Source organism: Anopheles nili, chromosome 3 (genome assembly GCF_943737925.1).
Source record: "Anopheles nili chromosome 3, idAnoNiliSN_F5_01, whole genome shotgun sequence".
NCBI classification, from domain to species: Eukaryota; Metazoa; Arthropoda; class Insecta; order Diptera; family Culicidae; genus Anopheles; species Anopheles nili.
Window position 1 is genome coordinate 54,630,766 of NC_071292.1, and position 19,419 is coordinate 54,650,184.

At 49.7% G+C, this 19,419-nt stretch overlaps 1 protein-coding gene across 1 annotated transcript; it reads left to right on the top strand.

The window, feature by feature from the left end:
* Positions 1-5,272: 5,272 nt before the first annotated feature.
* Positions 5,273-18,946, top strand: LOC128723449 (organic cation transporter protein). The gene is made up of 7 exons (XM_053817192.1): positions 5,273-5,817; positions 12,327-12,552; positions 12,656-12,914; positions 17,450-17,642; positions 17,714-18,147; positions 18,231-18,579; positions 18,646-18,946. Exons 1-7 carry the CDS (start codon positions 5,366-5,368, stop codon positions 18,848-18,850), a joined length of 2,118 nt encoding a protein of 705 aa, XP_053673167.1. The 5' UTR covers positions 5,273-5,365; the 3' UTR covers positions 18,851-18,946.
* Positions 18,947-19,419: the final 473 nt, after the last annotated feature.

Here is a 19,419-nt window from a genome sequence, read left to right on the forward strand (position 1 = left end):
AACAAATATCAAATAAATAACAACTATGATGAAGATGGGGTGTTTTACTAACGAAAATTCTGCATTGAAGACTGGAATTCCAATGCAATCGTAAAAAAAAGGATCACGAGGAAATCAACTCCAACGGCTTCCAATGAACTGTGTGTCAATGAGCAAGTGTGTTAAAATGCACATAATTAGCCACATACATCATGTAATGGAATGTTAGCTTTGAATTCCGACGCCCGCTGGGAGGGTAGTTGCTTCAAAATGCGAATGCAACTTACCATCAGGCGGAGACATAGTATCTGTCGCCAGGCCAGTAGCAGGAAATAGATTTTACACCTGCTCAATGGCACCTAATTAGGGATTGTCGCTTATTTCCCACCCAACAGGCGTTACCTTGCCGAATCGGGCATGCTGGTGTCAAGCGAAAGAGGAAATAAATAAACTTAAAGTAAACTCGGTTTTTCGTGGAGACACCATTAACCGTTGGTTGCCACGCTTCTGTGGAAAATTGTTGCAATCTGCCAGAAGTTCGCTTATAGAACACGGCCATGGAACATTTACCCGTACCTATTAAACGAACATATCAGCCAATCAACCGTGGCGTTTCATTGTTAATTGTCCTGTAACTGATCGGGTGGCTCAGTGTTATTAGCCATTGCCGTCGTATTCCACATGACACGTTATACGTCTGACGCTAACCGTGTTATAACATGGCTGGACACCTTTAACGATCGAATTTCAGATCGAACTCTAGAACCGTGAGACTGCGTACGATCGAGCGTTCGGTCAACTGGAACGACGGAATCGACGGCTGAAAAGCATCGACTTCGGTTTGTTCGCCCAATTACCGCCACAAAATTCCTCCCGCACGAGCCATTTATTTCGTTTTTTTGTGTGTGTGTGTGTTCGTTGACATAACAGCAGCCATAAGACAATTAACACAAAGAATGGTTTGAGTTGCTGAATCTTTGAAAAGCGTGAGCACCACGGGAAGCATAGAAGGGGGCACGCTTAGCTGGCAAGCGGTTAGTCACCTAAAGAATCGGTGGATTATTATTGAGCTTGTTCAAGCTATTTTAAGGACAACGTACGCTGAACAGACAAAGGCAACAAATGCACTGCAGATTTCGTTTAAACAACGTGTAACGGTAAAGTACCATAAGTTATTAGTCCAGTATTGATCCCTTCGCCTTGTTCGCCCGTATCTGCATGCTAATGGAGCGGTGATTAATGGAAAGGCTACATGCTGCTGGCAAACGAGCGACCTTGGCACAAACTTCCTGCTCATTTCGAGCGAAATAAAGCAGCAGGTTTGCAGAAGAAGAGGAAACAACAAATAATCCCACCAAATCTCGTCCGAAATCGTGAGTAATCAAAGCCACTGGACCTTCCCGGATCAGCCACCCGTCAATGGTCACACCGCACCTGTGGGGTAGGCCTTCACGTGGGCTCGGATGAAGCGGAAAAAGGAAATGCGTACCTTCCACCCGTTTGGTGTGCACCGTTTGGGCCGGAGAACGTAAGGCTGTCGTGCGAACCTGTCCGGGGTTTCCCACCTCCGTTCTCTCTTTCTGTCTCTCGCTCTCTCTGTTTCTTTGCCTGCCGGCCGTACAAGAAGGTCACCTGTTGGGCGCCTGCTTGAGAGGGCCCATTTCAGAAGGGGATGAAAATGAAGGAAAGATTGCAATCTCGTGACGAGCGAATGTGCTGCAGGGGGAAGGCTTGTGCGCCAAAAACGTGCCACGAAATGTCATTGAATTGTTTGCGAAAAAAAGCCTCATTTTACCCGCAACCAGCTGCTTGATGCTACTTTCGGGCTAGTGCGAATGATTATCCTGAAAGTAGTATCGCAAAACATTGCGCATTAATTCGCGAGAAAAAAAACCCCATCCAATAAGGTGATCGGCATGTTACGCGTTACATTTAAAATCGATAATAGTTTAAGATGTAGGTTTCGTGTGAGTCGAACGACAACTAACCTTCCCCACGTCAGCTTTGCGGGTTTAAATCCTCGCATTTTTTTTTTCGTTGTTGCCCTTCCTTAAACACCGCGTGGCAACAGGTGCTTCTAGACGATTAGTTTCAGCGAATTCGAGTGAGCAAAAAAAATAATAAAACGTCTCATAATAATGTCAGAACCGTGTCCTCCCACATGGTCACCGGAGGGGACACAGGGCAACGGAACGGAACTGAAACAAACATTCCGCCATGCTGCAGCGTGCAGGCTGCGCGAGACCGGAAGGAACAGAAGGCAACACGCTGTGGGGAGGGAGGCACAGTTGGCGGTGGAGGCAATTTCGTTCTGTCCTCGAGCAAGATCACCCCCATGCCCATGGTGACCAGATCCGCCACGAGATCGACGACGGTGACTTTGCTCTCCAGCATGCCGGCAGCGATCGTTAATGAGACATTGCCTGATGCCCTGGGGGGCAATTGGCAATGCGGACAGTATCGTTTGATCGTGTGATCGTACACCTTTTTTTTTGGTGTGTGTGTGTGCATATTATTTTCCGATCTTTCGGTGGGAGAGTGCGCCATTTCGAAGGGTGTTCGGGGTTTTCGCGTGGGGGCCAAGAACGGCACCCCTAAATGCATGGGGTTGATGGCTCGACGCTAAATGAGCACAATTCTCGCGGTTTACGGTGCGTCCCTGCGTAAGCGATCAATCACGCACATTTTTGCTCCCCGTTCGTACGGGTACGGGAGACCTTCGCCGGAGACCTGCCGCGCGAAGGTTTGAGAAAGATGCCAGGCGAACCACTAAGGACACTCACAATTGCCCGTTCATTAGGGTAACCCCGTGAGGACGGAAATCCAGCAAGTCATCCGAAGTTTGCACTGATCGCACTGATTTGCATTAGCGCCTCGGTTTTAGTGTCTCTCGCAGGATTAGACAAACCATTAGCCGACGGGGTTTGATCGACAAAATTTCATTCTACTGGCCTTCCTACCGGATTGCATTCTTCTGTTCGTTCGCCATCGGAACAACGTTGATGGGAAACGACGGCTAGGACGGCTTGGCTTTGGTGTTTCTGCCCAAAAATAGCTCTCAAACTGAAACAATGTGTAAGCGCAGAGGCAAAACAATCTATCGCTCGAACAAGGAAATCGATCTACGCTCATCCGTGCATAACGCGCGTCAGGTTCTTTGTTCAGCGAACGAAACGCAGCGGCCCTCGGTGGCGGCTGCGGCTGCGGCTGAATCGGCACATTTTGGAGAATGCATAAGGAACGCAACCAAAAAACCCGCCGAACCAATCCGTGTCCGAGACGTTTCGTTTTGGTTCTGCTGTTTTTAGCAGATTGATTTGGAGGAAAATCGTACACGAGCATGTTTGGTCGATGGTTTGGTGTTTTTTTTTATCGTTATAAAAAATGTACATTTATGCGACGTCCTGAAACCGCAACCCCCAACGGAACGCTCAAAAACCGATCGTGTGCTCCAATAATTATACGCAAAGGGTACCGTTCACCCTGCTTCTCGTGGTTTGAATTCATATTAGTCGATCAATAAAACACGCTCCCTCCGCCCGGGCCAATTAAACGCTACGCTACGTGAGTTTGCTTGCGATCGATTGGCGGTTGGTCGATATAAAAAAAAGCCGACACGCTCAGAACGCAGCTAACATGCCACGTGTTGACGTGCGGCAGGATGTGAAATTCTGTGGAAGGAGCTAAACAATGAGCGCACTTAGTGATCGCGTACGACGCGCGCACGTGTTAAAATGCGCGTATTTTCTGGCACCGCGCACAATTGCTCCCACGAGATGGCAATAACAGCTGTTTACGGTATACTACTTGCCAAACTGTGCCACAAGCTCCTTGCATTAGTTCACTACGTGTTTTCCCGCTTGTAAACTACTTCAATCGCACAACCAACTCCCTTGTTCGCTGTTCACAATTATCCGTTTTTACCAACCGGGAATGTACGGAGGGAATTTTGTCAGACGGTTTCAGTTTCACCGCCGGCAAGTGTCGGTATCACTTCCTGTCGGTGTCGTTTTCCACCCCCAATCGTCGGCTCGGTGAGTAATGCCATGCGTCAGCTGGACAAAGGTAAGCCCATTATGTACATTTTGCGAGCTGATTCCCGCCGTGCGCGGATGTGCGAACCGGGAAATTCCAGCCATTTAGCAGGTTCCCTTGGTTCCCTCCTTACGACCGGAGACACAGTGTGTCCCGCCAGTGACCTGATGGCTGATGGCACAATACCTGCGAGCCTCCGGAGGTTACGGATCACGATCACCGATACCGAGTTGAGCGAGAGAGCGAGAGAAACATGCTTTATGGCTGGTAGAGGGGCTTTATGGGTACTCGCACGTAGTATGCACACGATCGATGGTGGGGAAAAGCTCGGAATACGCTACCTGTGGTTTGTGAGGGCTCAAAGCCCTAGCCACAGGCCTACCTGCAGGCAGAAGAGCCTACGCTGGCCAAGCCACAAGTACCTGCCGGGCGGAGCCGAGACGGAGACGGTGCAGTGGAAAACCTGTGCCGGGAAAAAGCTGTGTGTGCGTATCCTTCGCAGCGCGATCGACGTGTCTAGACGGTGGAGTGTGATCTCTCGATCGCACGTAGCTGTCTCTCACGCACCTGCGCGACAAAGAGAGCGCACACAACGTTGGCTCTTTGCGTCGGTGTCGCCAGTCGCCATCTTTGCTCTCGCGCCTAGATCTCGCTCACGGTGTGCCCCGCCGCCAATAGGCTATATATCCTCCGGACCGGGCTGGACGGAAATCAATTGTAAGCCCGATCCGCAACCGATTAAGTCGACCGTTTGGCGTTTTGAGTTGAGGCCGCACCTGGCAGAGTACACTTGCGTGGTTGACAAACAGGACACGGTTTTCCTTTTTCCCGCACCAGTGCATTCGGTTGTTTCGGTGCACCGAATTGGACGTGGTGCCACGAAAAACGCGATTGGAAAAACCACGAAAAGTGTACTTGCGCGCGTGTGTGTGTGTGTGTGTGTACGCGTGTGCGTGTGTGCCTTTTTTGCAAGCAAATCAGCGCGGTCTGACACTAAACAATCCTGCCGATCCTTGAACCGGCCCAAAAAAGCCATGCAACGCCGCATTGTGTGACGTCCTTTTTTTGCGAGAAAGTAGCGTGCAAGTGGAGCAAACACCCTCCTTGCTGCTAGTTCCCTTAGGATAGCATTTATCCTGGTTAAGTAAGCTGAACACAAAATCAGACAGGCTAACGTGACGTCACGTGAGTGTGTGTGTGTGCGCGCGTGTGGTTGTGTAGTTTGCGGTTCTCAAACGGAATAGAACGATTGGAAGAAACATTCTAAAAACGCTTAAAAGCACAAAGCAAGCTCTGAAGCAAACGAGCCTCTGAAACAAAGCAGCAAAGGTCAGAGCAAGGACAAAACAAAATGACACCCAAACCAGAGGAAAGCATCCCCGTCGTGCACGTGTGTGACGAGCGGGAACTCGGTGAACCAGGACTAAACAACAGCGCGAGCCTCAGCAATCTCAGCGCCAACCTGAAGCTGAACGCGTTCATCAACAATGGCTTCGTGACGGACGCCACCCAGGCCGAGAAGCTGGCCGCCAAGGACGAAACAAAGACGGACCCGCGCAAAGAGACAAAGAACAGCAACCAGCATGGCAGCCTGGCAGTCGCCGAGAAGCCGGTCGTTGACTTTGACGATCTGCTGCCACACGTGGGCGAGTTCGGGCGCTACCAGAAGATCCTGTTCCTGCTGATGATCCCGTTCGCGTTCTTCGTCGCGTTCGTGTACTTTTCGCAAATTTTCATCACCCTCGTACCGGAGGAGCACTGGTGTTACGTGCCGGAGCTGCAGCACCTGTCCGTGGAAGAAAGGTAAGTGTTTGTACGCGCGTGTGTGTGGGTGTGCGATCCTGAAATTCGTCCTCTAAGCGTCTGCGTCCCAGCAAGGAAGGCACATGGTAGTGGTTCTGTACACTTAAGTGCCTATCGCACGATCGAATACGCGATGGGGTTACGGTTCGCTGGAAGCTGGTAACGTGATTTGAACCGCGAGTTCCACGCTGATGGTGGCTCATCGGATGACCATCGGGTGTGCGTGTGTGTATGTTGCTGAAGCACCCCGAAGTGGCCACCAACACCGTGGCGTTGATGAGTGCCTCCAAGTACGGGCCGTTGTTTTGACCATAAAATCAAACAGCGCGTTTTTGAGCCAAGCCGCTAGAGCGTGGCGTAAAAACCGCGCGCGCGCGCGAAACGCTTAGGTGCGAGCCAAGGGGCCAGGTGTATGGGAAAAGCAAAAAGAAAAAAGCCACCACCTGAGGCCGCTGTCTGTCAAGGTTTTCTTTGGGTGCTGTAATGCCGATGCTTCTCGGTTGGCCTCTGTGCCAACAACCACACCGATGTGGCGATGCATTTATGCAGGAAAACTGTATTGGCTTTCCATCGGTTTCGATCGGGCGAAGGATGGCGTTTGTAACCACAGATTTTAAACACCCCAGGGGCGAAATCCCCAACCCCAGAGAGAGACCTTTGCGGTGGCGGTACAGGTTTTTCGCCATATCACAGTTTCCAGAACCGTACGACTTCCGGTTCCACCCGACGGCTGGTGTTCCGTTCTTGTGTGCCTCGACCGTAGACGCATTAACCTCTACGAAAAATGTACAAACTGCTGCTTCAAATTGCTTCCTCATTCAACCGCCAGCAAGGTCTAAATGCTTCATTAAGTGTAGCATTTTTCTTCGAGAATGAAATGCATCCGATTTCGCTCCAGAAGTGGGCAAAAACAAGCGTGTTTTATATGGAGCAAACACCACCGCGCGAGTGCATTACAAACGCGTGCATTGATGCGTTTGGCTCTTGGGGGCTTCCTGCTAGGGGAAGAATCGGTACCGGAGGGGGTGCACTTCCTTATGCAGTGCGTTGGTATTGGCTTACATCACCACCACCACATGATCCATCATGCCATTGGCACTTTAGCAAGCAGCTCTGCCATGCATATGGAGTCCCCGAGTGCACGCGATGCACTATGCACTTACAAATAGCTGAACCATGTTAAGCAGCCTGTTACTGTGATCGATCCAGTAAGGCGCGAAAAGGGGCTAGCATTTACCTTCGCGACATGTTACACTAATCCCGCAGTAGGCCTCGAACCAGCCGTTGTGACAAAGTTCGCTTTTTTTCCCTTTTTTTACTCAATCCAAAGCCTGCGTGGATGCGCTGACCATGAGCTGTCAACGATGCAGATGAACCCGCGCAATTATGTCCTATTGTGTGTGCATTGCGCGATTTTTGGGGTGGCTTTTTTTTGCGCAACCATCCCCCATGCCTTACAGTCAAGAACCGAACTCGCGAAGGCGAACATTTTCCAAACGGCTTTGAATGGAACGGCTTAATGCGGTACGATCGAACATCGAGCGCAGTAATTATCGCCCGGTTTCTCTGCCAAGTGATCGATTCGACGATCGATGTGATGATCGGCAAAAAAACACACACACACTCACACAAGCGCATCAAACTTGACGGCGTTTCAGCTATGGAGGGTCACTCGTGGTTTTTCCTCCCGACTTTGGAACGGTGCGCGTCGAAAAGTTTCAACTTCAACTTGACCCAAATTCGAGGCAACTGGCAACTTCTGGCCGGCTCCACTGGCGTAACGCGACATAATGCGCGTACGCGTGGAGAATCGCGACGGATCACGCTCATTAAGGCACCGCAGAAATTGAAGTTCAAAGACGCACTCGGTGCGGGAAAATGGCCACTCACGAGCAACGGTCCAAGGTTTGCCGGTTTTTCACAGCAAGAATGGACGGTGGTGCCCTCATGTGGTGGCAGTTGGTTCTGGAGAAAAGCCAGCACCGGTTGGCACGGTTCCGTTTTATAATCGTGCGTGCGATTTGATGGAAAAGGACGGAAAAACAAAACAACCACACCCCGCGGGTTAAGGTCAGTGCGTGCAATACCGGTGGGTGGGTGGGTGGGTTTGGTTTTTCGATGAATTAAACTCCACCTGCGTGATTTTATCGCACCGGGCAGGTATATAGGTAAAGCCCAACTGGCGCAACTGACCGCCGCACACGCCAGGCTGTTCAGTGGTGCAGGTGTACTACCACACGACATCCCCACCTGCGGTGAGTTGGCCTCATTTTATTTGCAGCTCGTTGTGAAATGCCTATTTCATGCTGCAACCAGGTCTTGGCTAGCTACCCGCTCACGGTGCATTAGGTGTTGGGTGCGTGGGTCACACGAAAAACCCGTTGGACACACGACTTTGAACTGTACCGAACCGTGCATCTGCAATCAGCTCGGGAATTCCCGCCGTTGTGGCGTTTTGACCGTTGGAGAGTCCTTAACAGGCGCAGCCTCGAGCGGATTGATCGAACCTGACGCGTAAACCGCGATCACCGTTGATCGGTGGAAGGCAGCGAAGCTTGATTTCGCATTTTAATAAGCGGTTAGCGCTCGCAAGCGTGCCGGTTAATTGAGTTTATGTTGCGGCGCAGAATGCAGTTAGTGCAGGAAGCCGCACCTTTTGGCATTGTTTGCATTTTCTGTGTTTTTTTTTCTATGCTTTGCTTGTGGGCTCGCTGGGCTCGCGATCCGAAGGTGGTCAGCGTGCGTTCGCCTGCCAACACACGCCTCAGAAATGATTGGATGAGCTTCGGTCGGTCGGTAGAATAAGGCGAAAAATTGAGAACGCCTTAGAGGTACGAACCAGTGGCTCGAAGGTCGCAATTAAGACCCCCCCCCATCCAGTAGCCCTCACGGTGTGTGAGTGTGTGCCCCCACCGGTGTTAGTAAACCGCGAAGACCGACTCCGAGCACGTGTGTGCGAACGATCCGCGAACCAGGTTAGATGGAGTTGAAAAACCAGCCACCCGGTGGAAATCCGTACCATTGTAGGGGTCCAATTTGAGGGTCACACGAACCACCGCCCGGTGAGTGAAAGTCCGAGGTGAGTGAGGTCCGCCTCCTAGAACCCTCGGAGGTCCTTCAACGTGGGGGAGTTGTCTTGACAAAAAAAAAACCGAAACACGCTGCAACCCGGACCTGACGTAACTGGCATGTTGCGGAACCACGCGTGCACCAGGAAGTTGAGCTTTAATCGCGAACCTATTTATCGGCCAACCAAAGTCACGGACGGTCACGTGCGAGAAGGAAGTGCGCGAAAATTGGTTCACTCTACTTTGGCACCGATAACTCGCTGGGTCGCGCTTCTCCTACCCGAAATTCATTCGAGCGATAGGTCCATTAAGTTGTTCGCCTACGGTGCAGCATGTATGAAATGTACAGTCATTTTTTTTCCGTTCATCAACCCGGTGACCGAGAGCGGTCCCGGAACAGGAAGCTCGCTGACATGCTATCGAAATTGTCTCCCGGAGGTTGCGGTGTGATGGAATTCGATTAATTGCAAAGCATTTCCACCGAAGAGCCACCCTCGTGCAGGTCATTTTGCAGTACGTTCGAGGGCATGGGCCAAACTCCACATCCGGTTTCTAACTCGTTGACGTCACGTTGTGCGACTTTGCGGGCAAACACGTGTTCGCCGTTTTGGGACCAATTTTGGGTGTCCTTGGGATGGGCGCACGTTTTCGTCAAATAAATCGTGCAAAAGAGTGATGCAAAGGACGCGCGCAAGGAGGCTGACATGATTGACGGAAGCAACCGGGAAGTGATTGAGAAGTTCGTGATCGTCTCAAACATCCGGAGAAGCAGGAACGCGTTTGGGTTATTCTCTGCATGCAAATCGCTTAACATTGGGGGTGTGTTTGGATTTGTTTTTGCTTGTTGCAAAATAAGTCGTTCTGTTTGTATGACAACTTGTTTATCGGCAACGCAACCTTTAGCTACTATAAATTATTGGACAAAAAAAATGGTACAACAAATCCATCGTGCATTTTTTTATCGTCCCCAATTCCACATCAACCAACTTGTTTCTGTTGTGCCTATTTAGCAACCTCCTAAAAGCTCCTTTTAAAGGCCCACATGCGGCACAGTTTTTTGTCTCAAATATCTTGCCAACCTCGAGCAGCTTGAAAAATGCAAATTTCTATAATCTCTTTGGTTAAGCAAAGGCCGATGCGTAATGGTCAAGCCTCAAATCGGGCTAAGCGAATCGTAACGGCCAGATTAAACATGTTAATGGGTGACAATTTGTCCAGAACATGCAGATTGTAACTTCTCATCCACCTGGGCTGAAAGGCTCGTCCGTTGGTTCCGGTGTGGGCAACAACAAGCTCAGAACTTAAGCAAACGATACAACAAAAAATAAATAAAACAATTTACCTCCAACATCGGCAACCTGAGCAAACCCCTCACAAAGAAGCGGACGTCTCAGAACGCGAACACGCACGCAACAGATGCGGAAATGGAAGGTAACAACAACAAAAAAACCACCCCGACCGCACACGGCCACGAGCCTGCCGGAGTGACCATAGCCGTGAAAAAGGGCTTCCCTTCAACGTTGCCTCGCTGGTACGCTGGCAATGCCGCCGACCAATCGACCAGTCGGTTCTGCTAATAAACCTTGAAATTCGATTAAAACCCATTCCTCTCGGGCTTAGACGCGCGTCTCGTGTGACGGCAGGAGCGCGGGTGCAGCCGGCCGGATTGATGGATTTTGTCGTTGGCATGAAGCGAATCGGTTACTTCGGAAGTGCGGCTATGCTTTATGCTTTGCTCCTCGATGGGGAAGCGTATCCAAAGAGCAAGCTAGAATCGTGAATCGGTTCATTTTATTCAATTTCCGTTTTTAATGAGCTCTTAATATGGTCCGAGAATGATTTGTTGTGAGTGATCCTGTGGATGGTGATGATCTGGCGGATCGTATCTTGATCGTGGTGTACGTCACAGTCTTCATCACGATCGTGGTGAGGGTTAGGATAAATATTTATTCTGTTAAATTTTTTTGCATTATTTTTTTAATTGTTTTTAGTCACGAATTTGGGCAGGTTTAACGTGAAAAGGTGGGTGAAGGTAAATTTGATGGAGCTGAAGAGGTATGTTTAAGATGAAAAAGCATGATTCTGCCGTTAACCTTCGACAAATATTAACTCGCTTTGAGTGCACCATTCTGTCTCATATTACGTGGAAGGGTTATTACTTTGCCACAAGATTAATGTTGCCTATCAAATTTGTTGCTCGATGAGCCATTTGCGATATGACCGGTTGTAGTTTATTTTTTCTTACTGTTTCGTTTTACCCTTCCAATTTTGTCGGTTTTCAGGATTTAAAGATTTGCATGAGACAAACAAAAACCCGACAAACGAGTGTCAAGACAAACGAGTTTAAACGTCCGCATATTCTCGACCAGTCGATTTATGATTTTGTACCGGTTTGATGGTTGGGTTGGGCTTCCCAAACTGATGGCTATTTTTTTGGCACCAGCAGTCAGCTGAGAGCTACAGGAACATTTATTATCCATACCCGAGATTTGCGCCAGTCCGTTGCTAAATATACCGTGTTGCTAACCGAACAGCCGTAACCTCCAGCGCAGTAGGCGGGAATGGGTTGCTGTGATATTAAATGGCGATTGATTGCTACGGTAGTTACTGACGGTTGGGAAGTCCTCTCCCTTACTTCCGGGTTTATGCCGTCCACGCTATGCCAGGCTACGGAGGTCTAGTTCCATGGCGAAACGGAACTCGATTACGCATGAAGCGAAAAATTGCGACCGTTGATTGATTTAAGAGTGGTTTGCATGGTTGCCTAATAGCAGCGTTTGAATAATTGTCAGACGATGGAGCTTTATAGCCATTCCAAGGCAAGGCAAGCGATGAGCTTGGTTGGAGAATAAAACAAAATAAAATAAAAAATCATCTTTCTTAATGCTACAGCATACATGGTGCCCAAAATAGGCTTTAATTATTATAATTTGCCTTTAGTCTGCAGCGTCCTTTCTTTTTTTGTAGTTGGCCAAACGTTCTAAAAATAGGTTTGAATTCTTGCACCAAATCTCAAGAACAAATGAAAGGCACAACGCATATCATCCATGCAATTACCATGCCCATTCCGGAACATTCGACATTCCCTGGAACAGCACTCGAGCGTCCAGCCCTTCTATTCCTGCTCGATTGAAAGGGAACAAATTCGCGCGAGGTCCCTCCTCGTGGAGCAATGACTTTCGTAGCATCTCAAGGATTCCACTAGCGTAATCGTTGGCGGTCTTTGTTCTGCCTCTAGAACCAGGGCTAGAAGTGAACGTCCATAACGATGAATCGCCAATCGCTCCCTCGGGTGCCAAAGGCGTGGAAAATGGCAATGAAAAAGAAACCCTCAGCATGAAGCGAAGATGGTGTAACTAGTGATCATAGTTTCTGCGAGACCTGCGAGATCCTGTTTGCTAACGTCTGTTCTTTCTGCTCTTGTTTTCTTTCCCTCCACAGACGAGCGTTGGCCATTCCGGTCGAGGAACCCGCCGGTTTTGCCACCGGAGTTGACGATGGTACCGCCGAGACCAGCTACAGCAAGTGCACGATGTATGCCGTTAACTTCACGGAGGTACTAGCCAACAACATTCGCAAAGCAGACCCGTCCTGGCCGACGCAAGCCTGCCAGCATGGTTGGGAGTACAACTACACGGACGTACCGTACCAAACGGCGGCCACCGATGTAAGTACCCGAGACAGGACCATTGACACATCACCCCTTGCTAACGATTCCGGTTTTCACCATGCTCGTGCTTTTCTCTTCACCTTTCTCTTGCATTGCACAGTTCGAATGGGTCTGTGACCACGCGTATCTCCCGACGCTAGCTCAATCCATTTTCTTTCTGGGTGCGATCGTCGGCGGTTTGCTGTTTGGCTGGATTGCGGATCGATACGGGCGCATTCCGGCGCTGGCCGGTTGCAATCTCGTCGGTTTTGCGGCCGGCGTCGCGACGGCGTTCGTTGGCAACTTCTGGCAGTTTAGCTTGTGCCGGTTTCTGGTCGGATTTGCTTTCGACAACTGCTTCACCATGATGTACATTTTAGGTAAGTTTTTGTGCGAATTTTGTGCGTCAAAATTTGCAACAACTCTGCATTAGATCGCCCCACATTCTAGCTAAAGCTACAGGCTCCAAATCACCTCGACGGACCCAGACAGACGGCTGGTAGCCGACCAATTACAATGTAAAGTACAACCAAGCGACCGAGACGGCCTGAGCTCCGAACTAATTCGAGCCTTCTCGATTCAATCGACGCACTGTCGCGTGAGATTTGTTGGCCGGCAAACTGCATGCATGCAGTTTGCACTTCGATATGGTATATTTTTTTTTCTTCCATACCTCACCGTCTCGCTACCACTGAGGGTCGGAGTAGGGCAACGAATGCGCATCCGCTAGCAGCGGTACTGAGCGGTTGATCGAAGGTGATCGCCTTGGCTGGGGGAGGATTTATGGAAACGCGTTTCAAACTGTAAACCTTCCGCACCGGACAGGTGTCCGACGGCCTATTACATGCAGTGGAAGAGGAATGTGGACTCAACCTCTCAATCCCGGGCCAACTTGTAGGTCACAGTAATCCGCAAATGTCACGAATGAAGCGCAGACGAACAATTTGTCTCAATGTCACGCGTTGACCAACTAACCGGTAGTAATTGACCGCAAAGATACCGCACGATCGGTACATGTGCTCAACACGCTGCAGGATCCAATCGGAAGCCTTTGTTCACCCGGATTACGGCTGCCATGGTGGTGATCTAGCGCACAGGGAACAAACCACCTAGATGTCCAGCACACGATCGTGTTACTGAGCAGTTAATTATGCCACTGGGGGTTTTAATTTTACACCTAATAACCGCGAGCGATAGCGAATCAAAAGCGTGCTTGCGTTCGGAGTGTAATTTAATCGCTCCTTCGACACGAACCCGACACGATCGCGTGGAATAGCGAATTTAACGTGTGATAATCTTGGAATAATAAAGTTTCTATTTAGCTCCACTTAACGATAACCCACTTGTTTCGAGAACAGCCAGACAGCCCGTGCTTATGTATGTGGTTCAAAGGTTCGCTTAAACAAGCGATAAATGAGTTCTTCATACTTTTGCACACCGTGCAAGTGAACCCAATTAGTAGGGCCCGTTTTGCACCTGTTTGTCCCCGCTTGGCTCTGGGAATTTGCGCCGTTTGGACTGATTTACGATAACGACAAACATGCAAAGGCCACCTTTAACGACAAATTGAGTAGATTTCACCCCAGTGGCGGCACAAACGAACGATCGTTGATCGAACGCTAATGAGGGAAAACGAGATATCATGCCTTGATCGCCTCCACTGGGGTGTTTTCCGCCTGTTACGACGCGAAACAAGTGTGCCCGCCAGATGTGTACTTACGAAATGGCGGCTTCTTTATCGGTAATGTTTGACAGGGAATGACTTCATCGTGCCGAGGGATAACTTAGTGTCGGTAATGATAGCACCACGAGCTCAAGATTAATATCTTGACTTGGCTTTTCACATACATCATTCGGGGAGCGTGTGTGTGAAGGTTTTTTTTATTCCTTCCATCCAGAGCACGTGAACCGGCAAAGCGACGTAATAATCACGATTGTATAATAACCCCATGCATCACCGTTTTATGATCTCTTCGTGAACCGTTCAACTGGTTTGAGTCGAGCGTTTTCTACGAGCCGCCGGTGTAGGTAACATTTCCGTCCTGGCTCAACCACGACCTCTAGAAGTACCTACGACTTCTTCGTGGTCACTATCTGGCCCCTCGCCGGAGGTCGCTAACCCGAGGCGTGCACCAAGTTCAAGTACGTTCAGCACCGGTTACGTTAGTCCCAATTAAAGCATACCAAATCGGTAGCCCCCTTTTTCGGGTTTCGCTCGGTGTGTCCTTCGACGTCAAAGTGAAGGGCACACGTGTGTTGGGAAGGGTCGTGAGATACGCCAAGAAGTCCCCGTAAAGCGACGGGCTGGTGCAACTGGTTCCGATACTGCACTTCTCCAGGAGTCCGCTGCGCAAACGTCCTGTGCATTCCCTTGCCTCGCTAACCGACCAGACCTAGGCATTGAAGCGAAGAAGCCGATTTTTCGTTCCGGTTTTATGATTTCCGTTCCAATTTCGAGTGAATGTTTCGGTGACCGCGAATTTTTAAAAAACTACACCACCCATCCACCACGAAGCGCCTCCATTCCGACACCGCTCAAGGACATCCGTCGTTGGTGTTTGTGAGTGGCTCCACTTGTGGTGCCAGCCAGCCTTGCTTCCATCTCGCGCGAAACGGCCGGTTTTGAGGCCAGTTGTAGCTGCTCGGAATATATATTCTTCAAAGCTTCGAAGCTTCTCCGGTTTGACGATGCAAAACCCACGGCACGGTCGCGTTTGTCCAATCTGCCTGCGCTAGTGGTGTTAGTTTCGGTTTGCCTGTGCGATTATTTAAATTTGTTTTTACTTCACCACGCCGCTCTCCTTTCACTATTATGCTTCGGTCAGGTAATCTAGCATTCGCCGGATCGTGGTTCTGGGCGAAGATGGAAAACCTGGCCCCCTCCCCACCCGAGAGCCCGGCCACTCCATTCCGGTTGGGGCCAAGAAAAAGAGGCCAACTGTCCGACTTGTATGCTACACTTGACAGCTAATTTCTCGTTCCACCGAAGGCCACGTGCGGAACCGGGCTGGGTGCCGGCTTGCGTAAAGGACAAAGAACTTCCAGCGATGGCGATCGGATACGAAGGAACGTTCTAATTTATGATGACCGTTTCGGGCGAGTGCCACCATTGCGCTGTGCGACTGGCGTTTTTGCAATGGATTTTTGAGTACCTCAAACCGATTTCGCCACTATCTATGCAAATACGCTCTTTTGAAATAACACACAACCGTTGTTTCACAACGACGGGGGTGCGAAAAAAAAATAAACATCTCATCACTTTTTATAGCCTTTGTACACATTCCAAAAACTGGTTTTTTTTATGCTTCTTGGATAAACCCGTTTTTTTTCGGAATATTTAGCGACAATCACTGGCGCTCATGTGTGGAAATATTCATCATCACTCCAAAGTTATTGAAAGGTCCTTGAAATCTGTCCTGACGAGTTCTCCCTACCCACAACTATGTGGTTACAACGAATGTGAACAAAGTCTATCGGATATCAAACTCCAATGCCGCCGATGCCCGGATCTGATGTGAGCGAGATCCTTTTTTATCGCAACGTCAATCTTAAAGCGACTGGCAGAGTAGGCGCTGCTTTGTCGGTTAATTGAGGTCGTAGCTATGCGTTAGCAACAGCACTGCCGCCATTGGCAGTCGTAGATATTTAAATTATATTTCAAACGCACGTTTCTGCTGGCCATTTGAGAAACGAACTCGATTATCAGGCAAAACACCGGAATCGATGGATGCAGAAGGCAGGCATTAAAATGCACACACTTGGCGGAATGCAACCATAAACCTGGTGATTAGCTCGATGATGCACTGGGTGTCTCTCAGCAACAGGTGTGTGATTCCGAAGTGCCGCCACTTTGGGAGTATAATCGGCTTTGCTACGATTTCTAATGGCACTTGCTGTATGTAATTTTAATGGTGTTGCTCTCACCTCGATTAGCATACAGCGCCTGTGCCGGCATGCTGCAGCGGGATGCAATGGAACACATCCGTCAATGCGAGTTATTTACGCTTGATGAGCGTGTTTCAGCAACGCGGAACTGCTGAGGGAGGGAGAAAAAAAAGCCGTAAAAATCGATAGCGAATATATGTGCGCCCTGTGATCGCAACGATGTGACGGAATATATAAACATGTTAATTGCCGGAGCGGGACGCGTGAGCGGTTCGGAAAGCCAGGCGACAGATTTCCTTAAAATTTAATTCACACTGCTGCCCACGCCGGGTCCGTGCGGCATTTAAACATCACCATACACCGTATGAATGCTTAAACAAATCCGGCTCCTGTTGCCAGCTGTTGGAAGTGTTTAAGTTAATGATTACGTGCACCTTTGACACTTCAGGCCGCTATCTGGACCAACGCATGATGTATATTTATTTGCCCAGATGTGGATTTGCGTGCGTTCGAGCAGGTTGCCAGCTGTTGCCCTCAATCAATCATACGTGGCATTAAGTGAGAATTTATTCTAATGAATATTTAACGTCCTGTTTAGGGCAGTGATGGTTTTTGTCGCACAGATCGCCCAGCAGGAAATGCCCATTTTATTTATTTAGCTCGTAACGTTCAGTATCTAAACTTAGTGGTAGGAAAAAATCGTTAAGGCGCACAAAGAAAACTCAATCAAAGTGCATTGCAACGATGTGCTGCAATGTTTCGATGTTTTTTCGATGATTTTGCTTTCGCGCGAAAACACTTCGGTTTTTAGAAAGAGAGAAATATAGCTTTGGTTCGCCATGCTGTTGGTCTCTCTCTTTTTACGCCGAAGTATGCTTATGCGGAAAAATACAGTGCAGTAAAGGTTTTTAAGTGTACTGTACATGACATAGACATGTTTTATGTTTAATATATGTTTTAATGCCTTATGATTACTGGCCTACTAGATTTAGTAACACGCATGGTTGTTTGTCCGTTTATTTTTTTGCAGTTTTGGAATACGTTGGCCCGAAATGGCGCACGTTTGTCGCCAACATGTCGATCGCCCTATTTTTCACCACCGCTTCTTGTGCCCTACCGTGGATTGCATACTATCTGGCGGATTGGAAAATGTTCGCCATCGTCACTTCGGCTCCGTTAGCTTTGGCTATCTTCACCCCGCTTTTGGTACCGGAATCAGCAAGGTAAGAAATTCGGCAGATCACCCAACCGATCTGCATCATGCTAACGTACGCATGTCCTTTCCCCCACACAGATGGCTCGTTTCGCAGGGTAAGATTGACAAAGCCATTGGAATCCTTAAGAAGTTCGAAACGATCAACAAGAAGACGATCGATGCCAAGGTGTATCAGGAGTTCAGTGACAGCTGCGTGCGACTTCAGGAGGAGGAGGCCGCTAATAGCAACTACTCGGTACTGGATCTGTTCAAGACGCCACGCCTGCGCAACATCACCATCCTGCTGATCGCCATCTGGATGGCCATCTCGCTGGTGTTCGATGGCCACGTGCGAAACGTGGGCTCGCTGGGACTCGATCTGTTCTTCACGTTCACGGTTGCGGCCGCCACCGAGCTGCCGGCCGATACCTTCCTCACTCTGACGCTGGACCGTTGGGGACGGCGATGGTTGGCCTGCGGCACGATGGTTGCCAGCGGCCTGTTCAGCCTGTTTGCCACGATGGTACCGATGGGTAAGCTACACCTCGGCCTCGATCCTGTTGTTCCTAAAACTAGATCATCTCACACTCGCGTTTGCTTTCCCACGGCTTTCCAGGTGCCTACTCGGCGACATTGGCAATTCTGGGACGTTTCAGCGTGAACATTTCGTACAACATTGGCCTCCAGTATGCGGCCGAACTGCTGCCCACGGTTGTCCGGGCACAGGGTGTCGCCTTCATCCACATCATGGGGTACGTGGCCAGCATTGTGGCACCGTTTGTCGTCTACCTGGCCAACATCTCACCCTCCCTGCCGCTGATCGTGCTCGGCATTTTGGGCATCATTGGAGGACTGCTTTCCCTGCTGCTGCCCGAAACCCTCGGACACGACCTGCCGCAAACGCTTGCCGATGGTGAAGATTTCGGACGTGGGCAGAAGATCTGGGACTTCCCCTGTCTCACGAAGTAAGCAACCGGACCAGGTCGCTCTGCTTTTTCAACTGTCGCTAATCACGGTGTTCTCTCCCGTAGGAAAGTGGACGATGTCGACACCTGTGATGATCTGCCCGTGGAGCGGTTTACGCGTGCCACGTCCAAAACCTCGATCGGTGCTTCCCTACGAGCTTCGACCCGGGGCGAGCTGCGTTCCAGCATGCTCAATCGGTCGATTCGATCGCGGGTGTCCGTCCGTTCGCTGGCCCAGTGCAAGGAGGAACAGATGTCGGCCGGAGTGTAGTGGCCAGGAGGTCTCCTGGAACCGCAATCGATGCGCTCACCGGCAGCGTAGTCCACGAGGACTATGTACCCGAAAGCGTGTGGGATTTGCCAGGCTAAGGACACGGTATAGCTTTTAGTTCGCTTTCTATCTTTAACGTCAACGTCGTGGTACAATTCTAGTCAACCGTATCGGATGATTTTCAGAGAGAAGTAACCCACACTTGACCGATAATGTTTAATGCTTCGTCCTGGTGTACCGGCATGGAGTCGCAGCGTAAGAAGCTCTTTCGCCAGGGGTGGAAAACGGACGAAAGAGTGTGGAGCGATGCAACAGTTCCTAAACAGGGAAATCGAGCAAACGTATATGTATGTCATTTGAGAGTAGACGCCATAAGAAGCAAATGTAGTGGCCAAAATCGCGATATCGAAAAGTATTAAGCACCCTCCAAAGGGACCGCCCTTCGAGGGACGTTCAGGGTTCGCAAGTTGCCGTGGACGTCGGGAAATGCTCGAGCCAGCTTTCGGGGACGTTCATTTTGAGTCAGCAGAGTATTAAGATTTCCCCTATCGAATACGCGATCACTGCAG

What these genes read in the sequence shown, in the direction of transcription:
- LOC128723449 (XM_053817192.1), top strand. Translation starts at nt 5,366, where the DNA reads ATGACACCCAAACCAGAGGAAAGCATCCCCGTCGTGCACGTGTGTGAC. An exon ending in TTGGTACCGGAATCAGCAAG is followed by an intron (nt 17,643 to 17,713) that starts GTAAGAAATTCG and finishes TCCCCCACACAG; the next exon opens with ATGGCTCGTTTCGCAGGGTA. An exon ending in GACTTCCCCTGTCTCACGAA is followed by an intron (nt 18,580 to 18,645) that starts GTAAGCAACCGG and finishes TCTCTCCCGTAG; the next exon opens with GAAAGTGGACGATGTCGACA.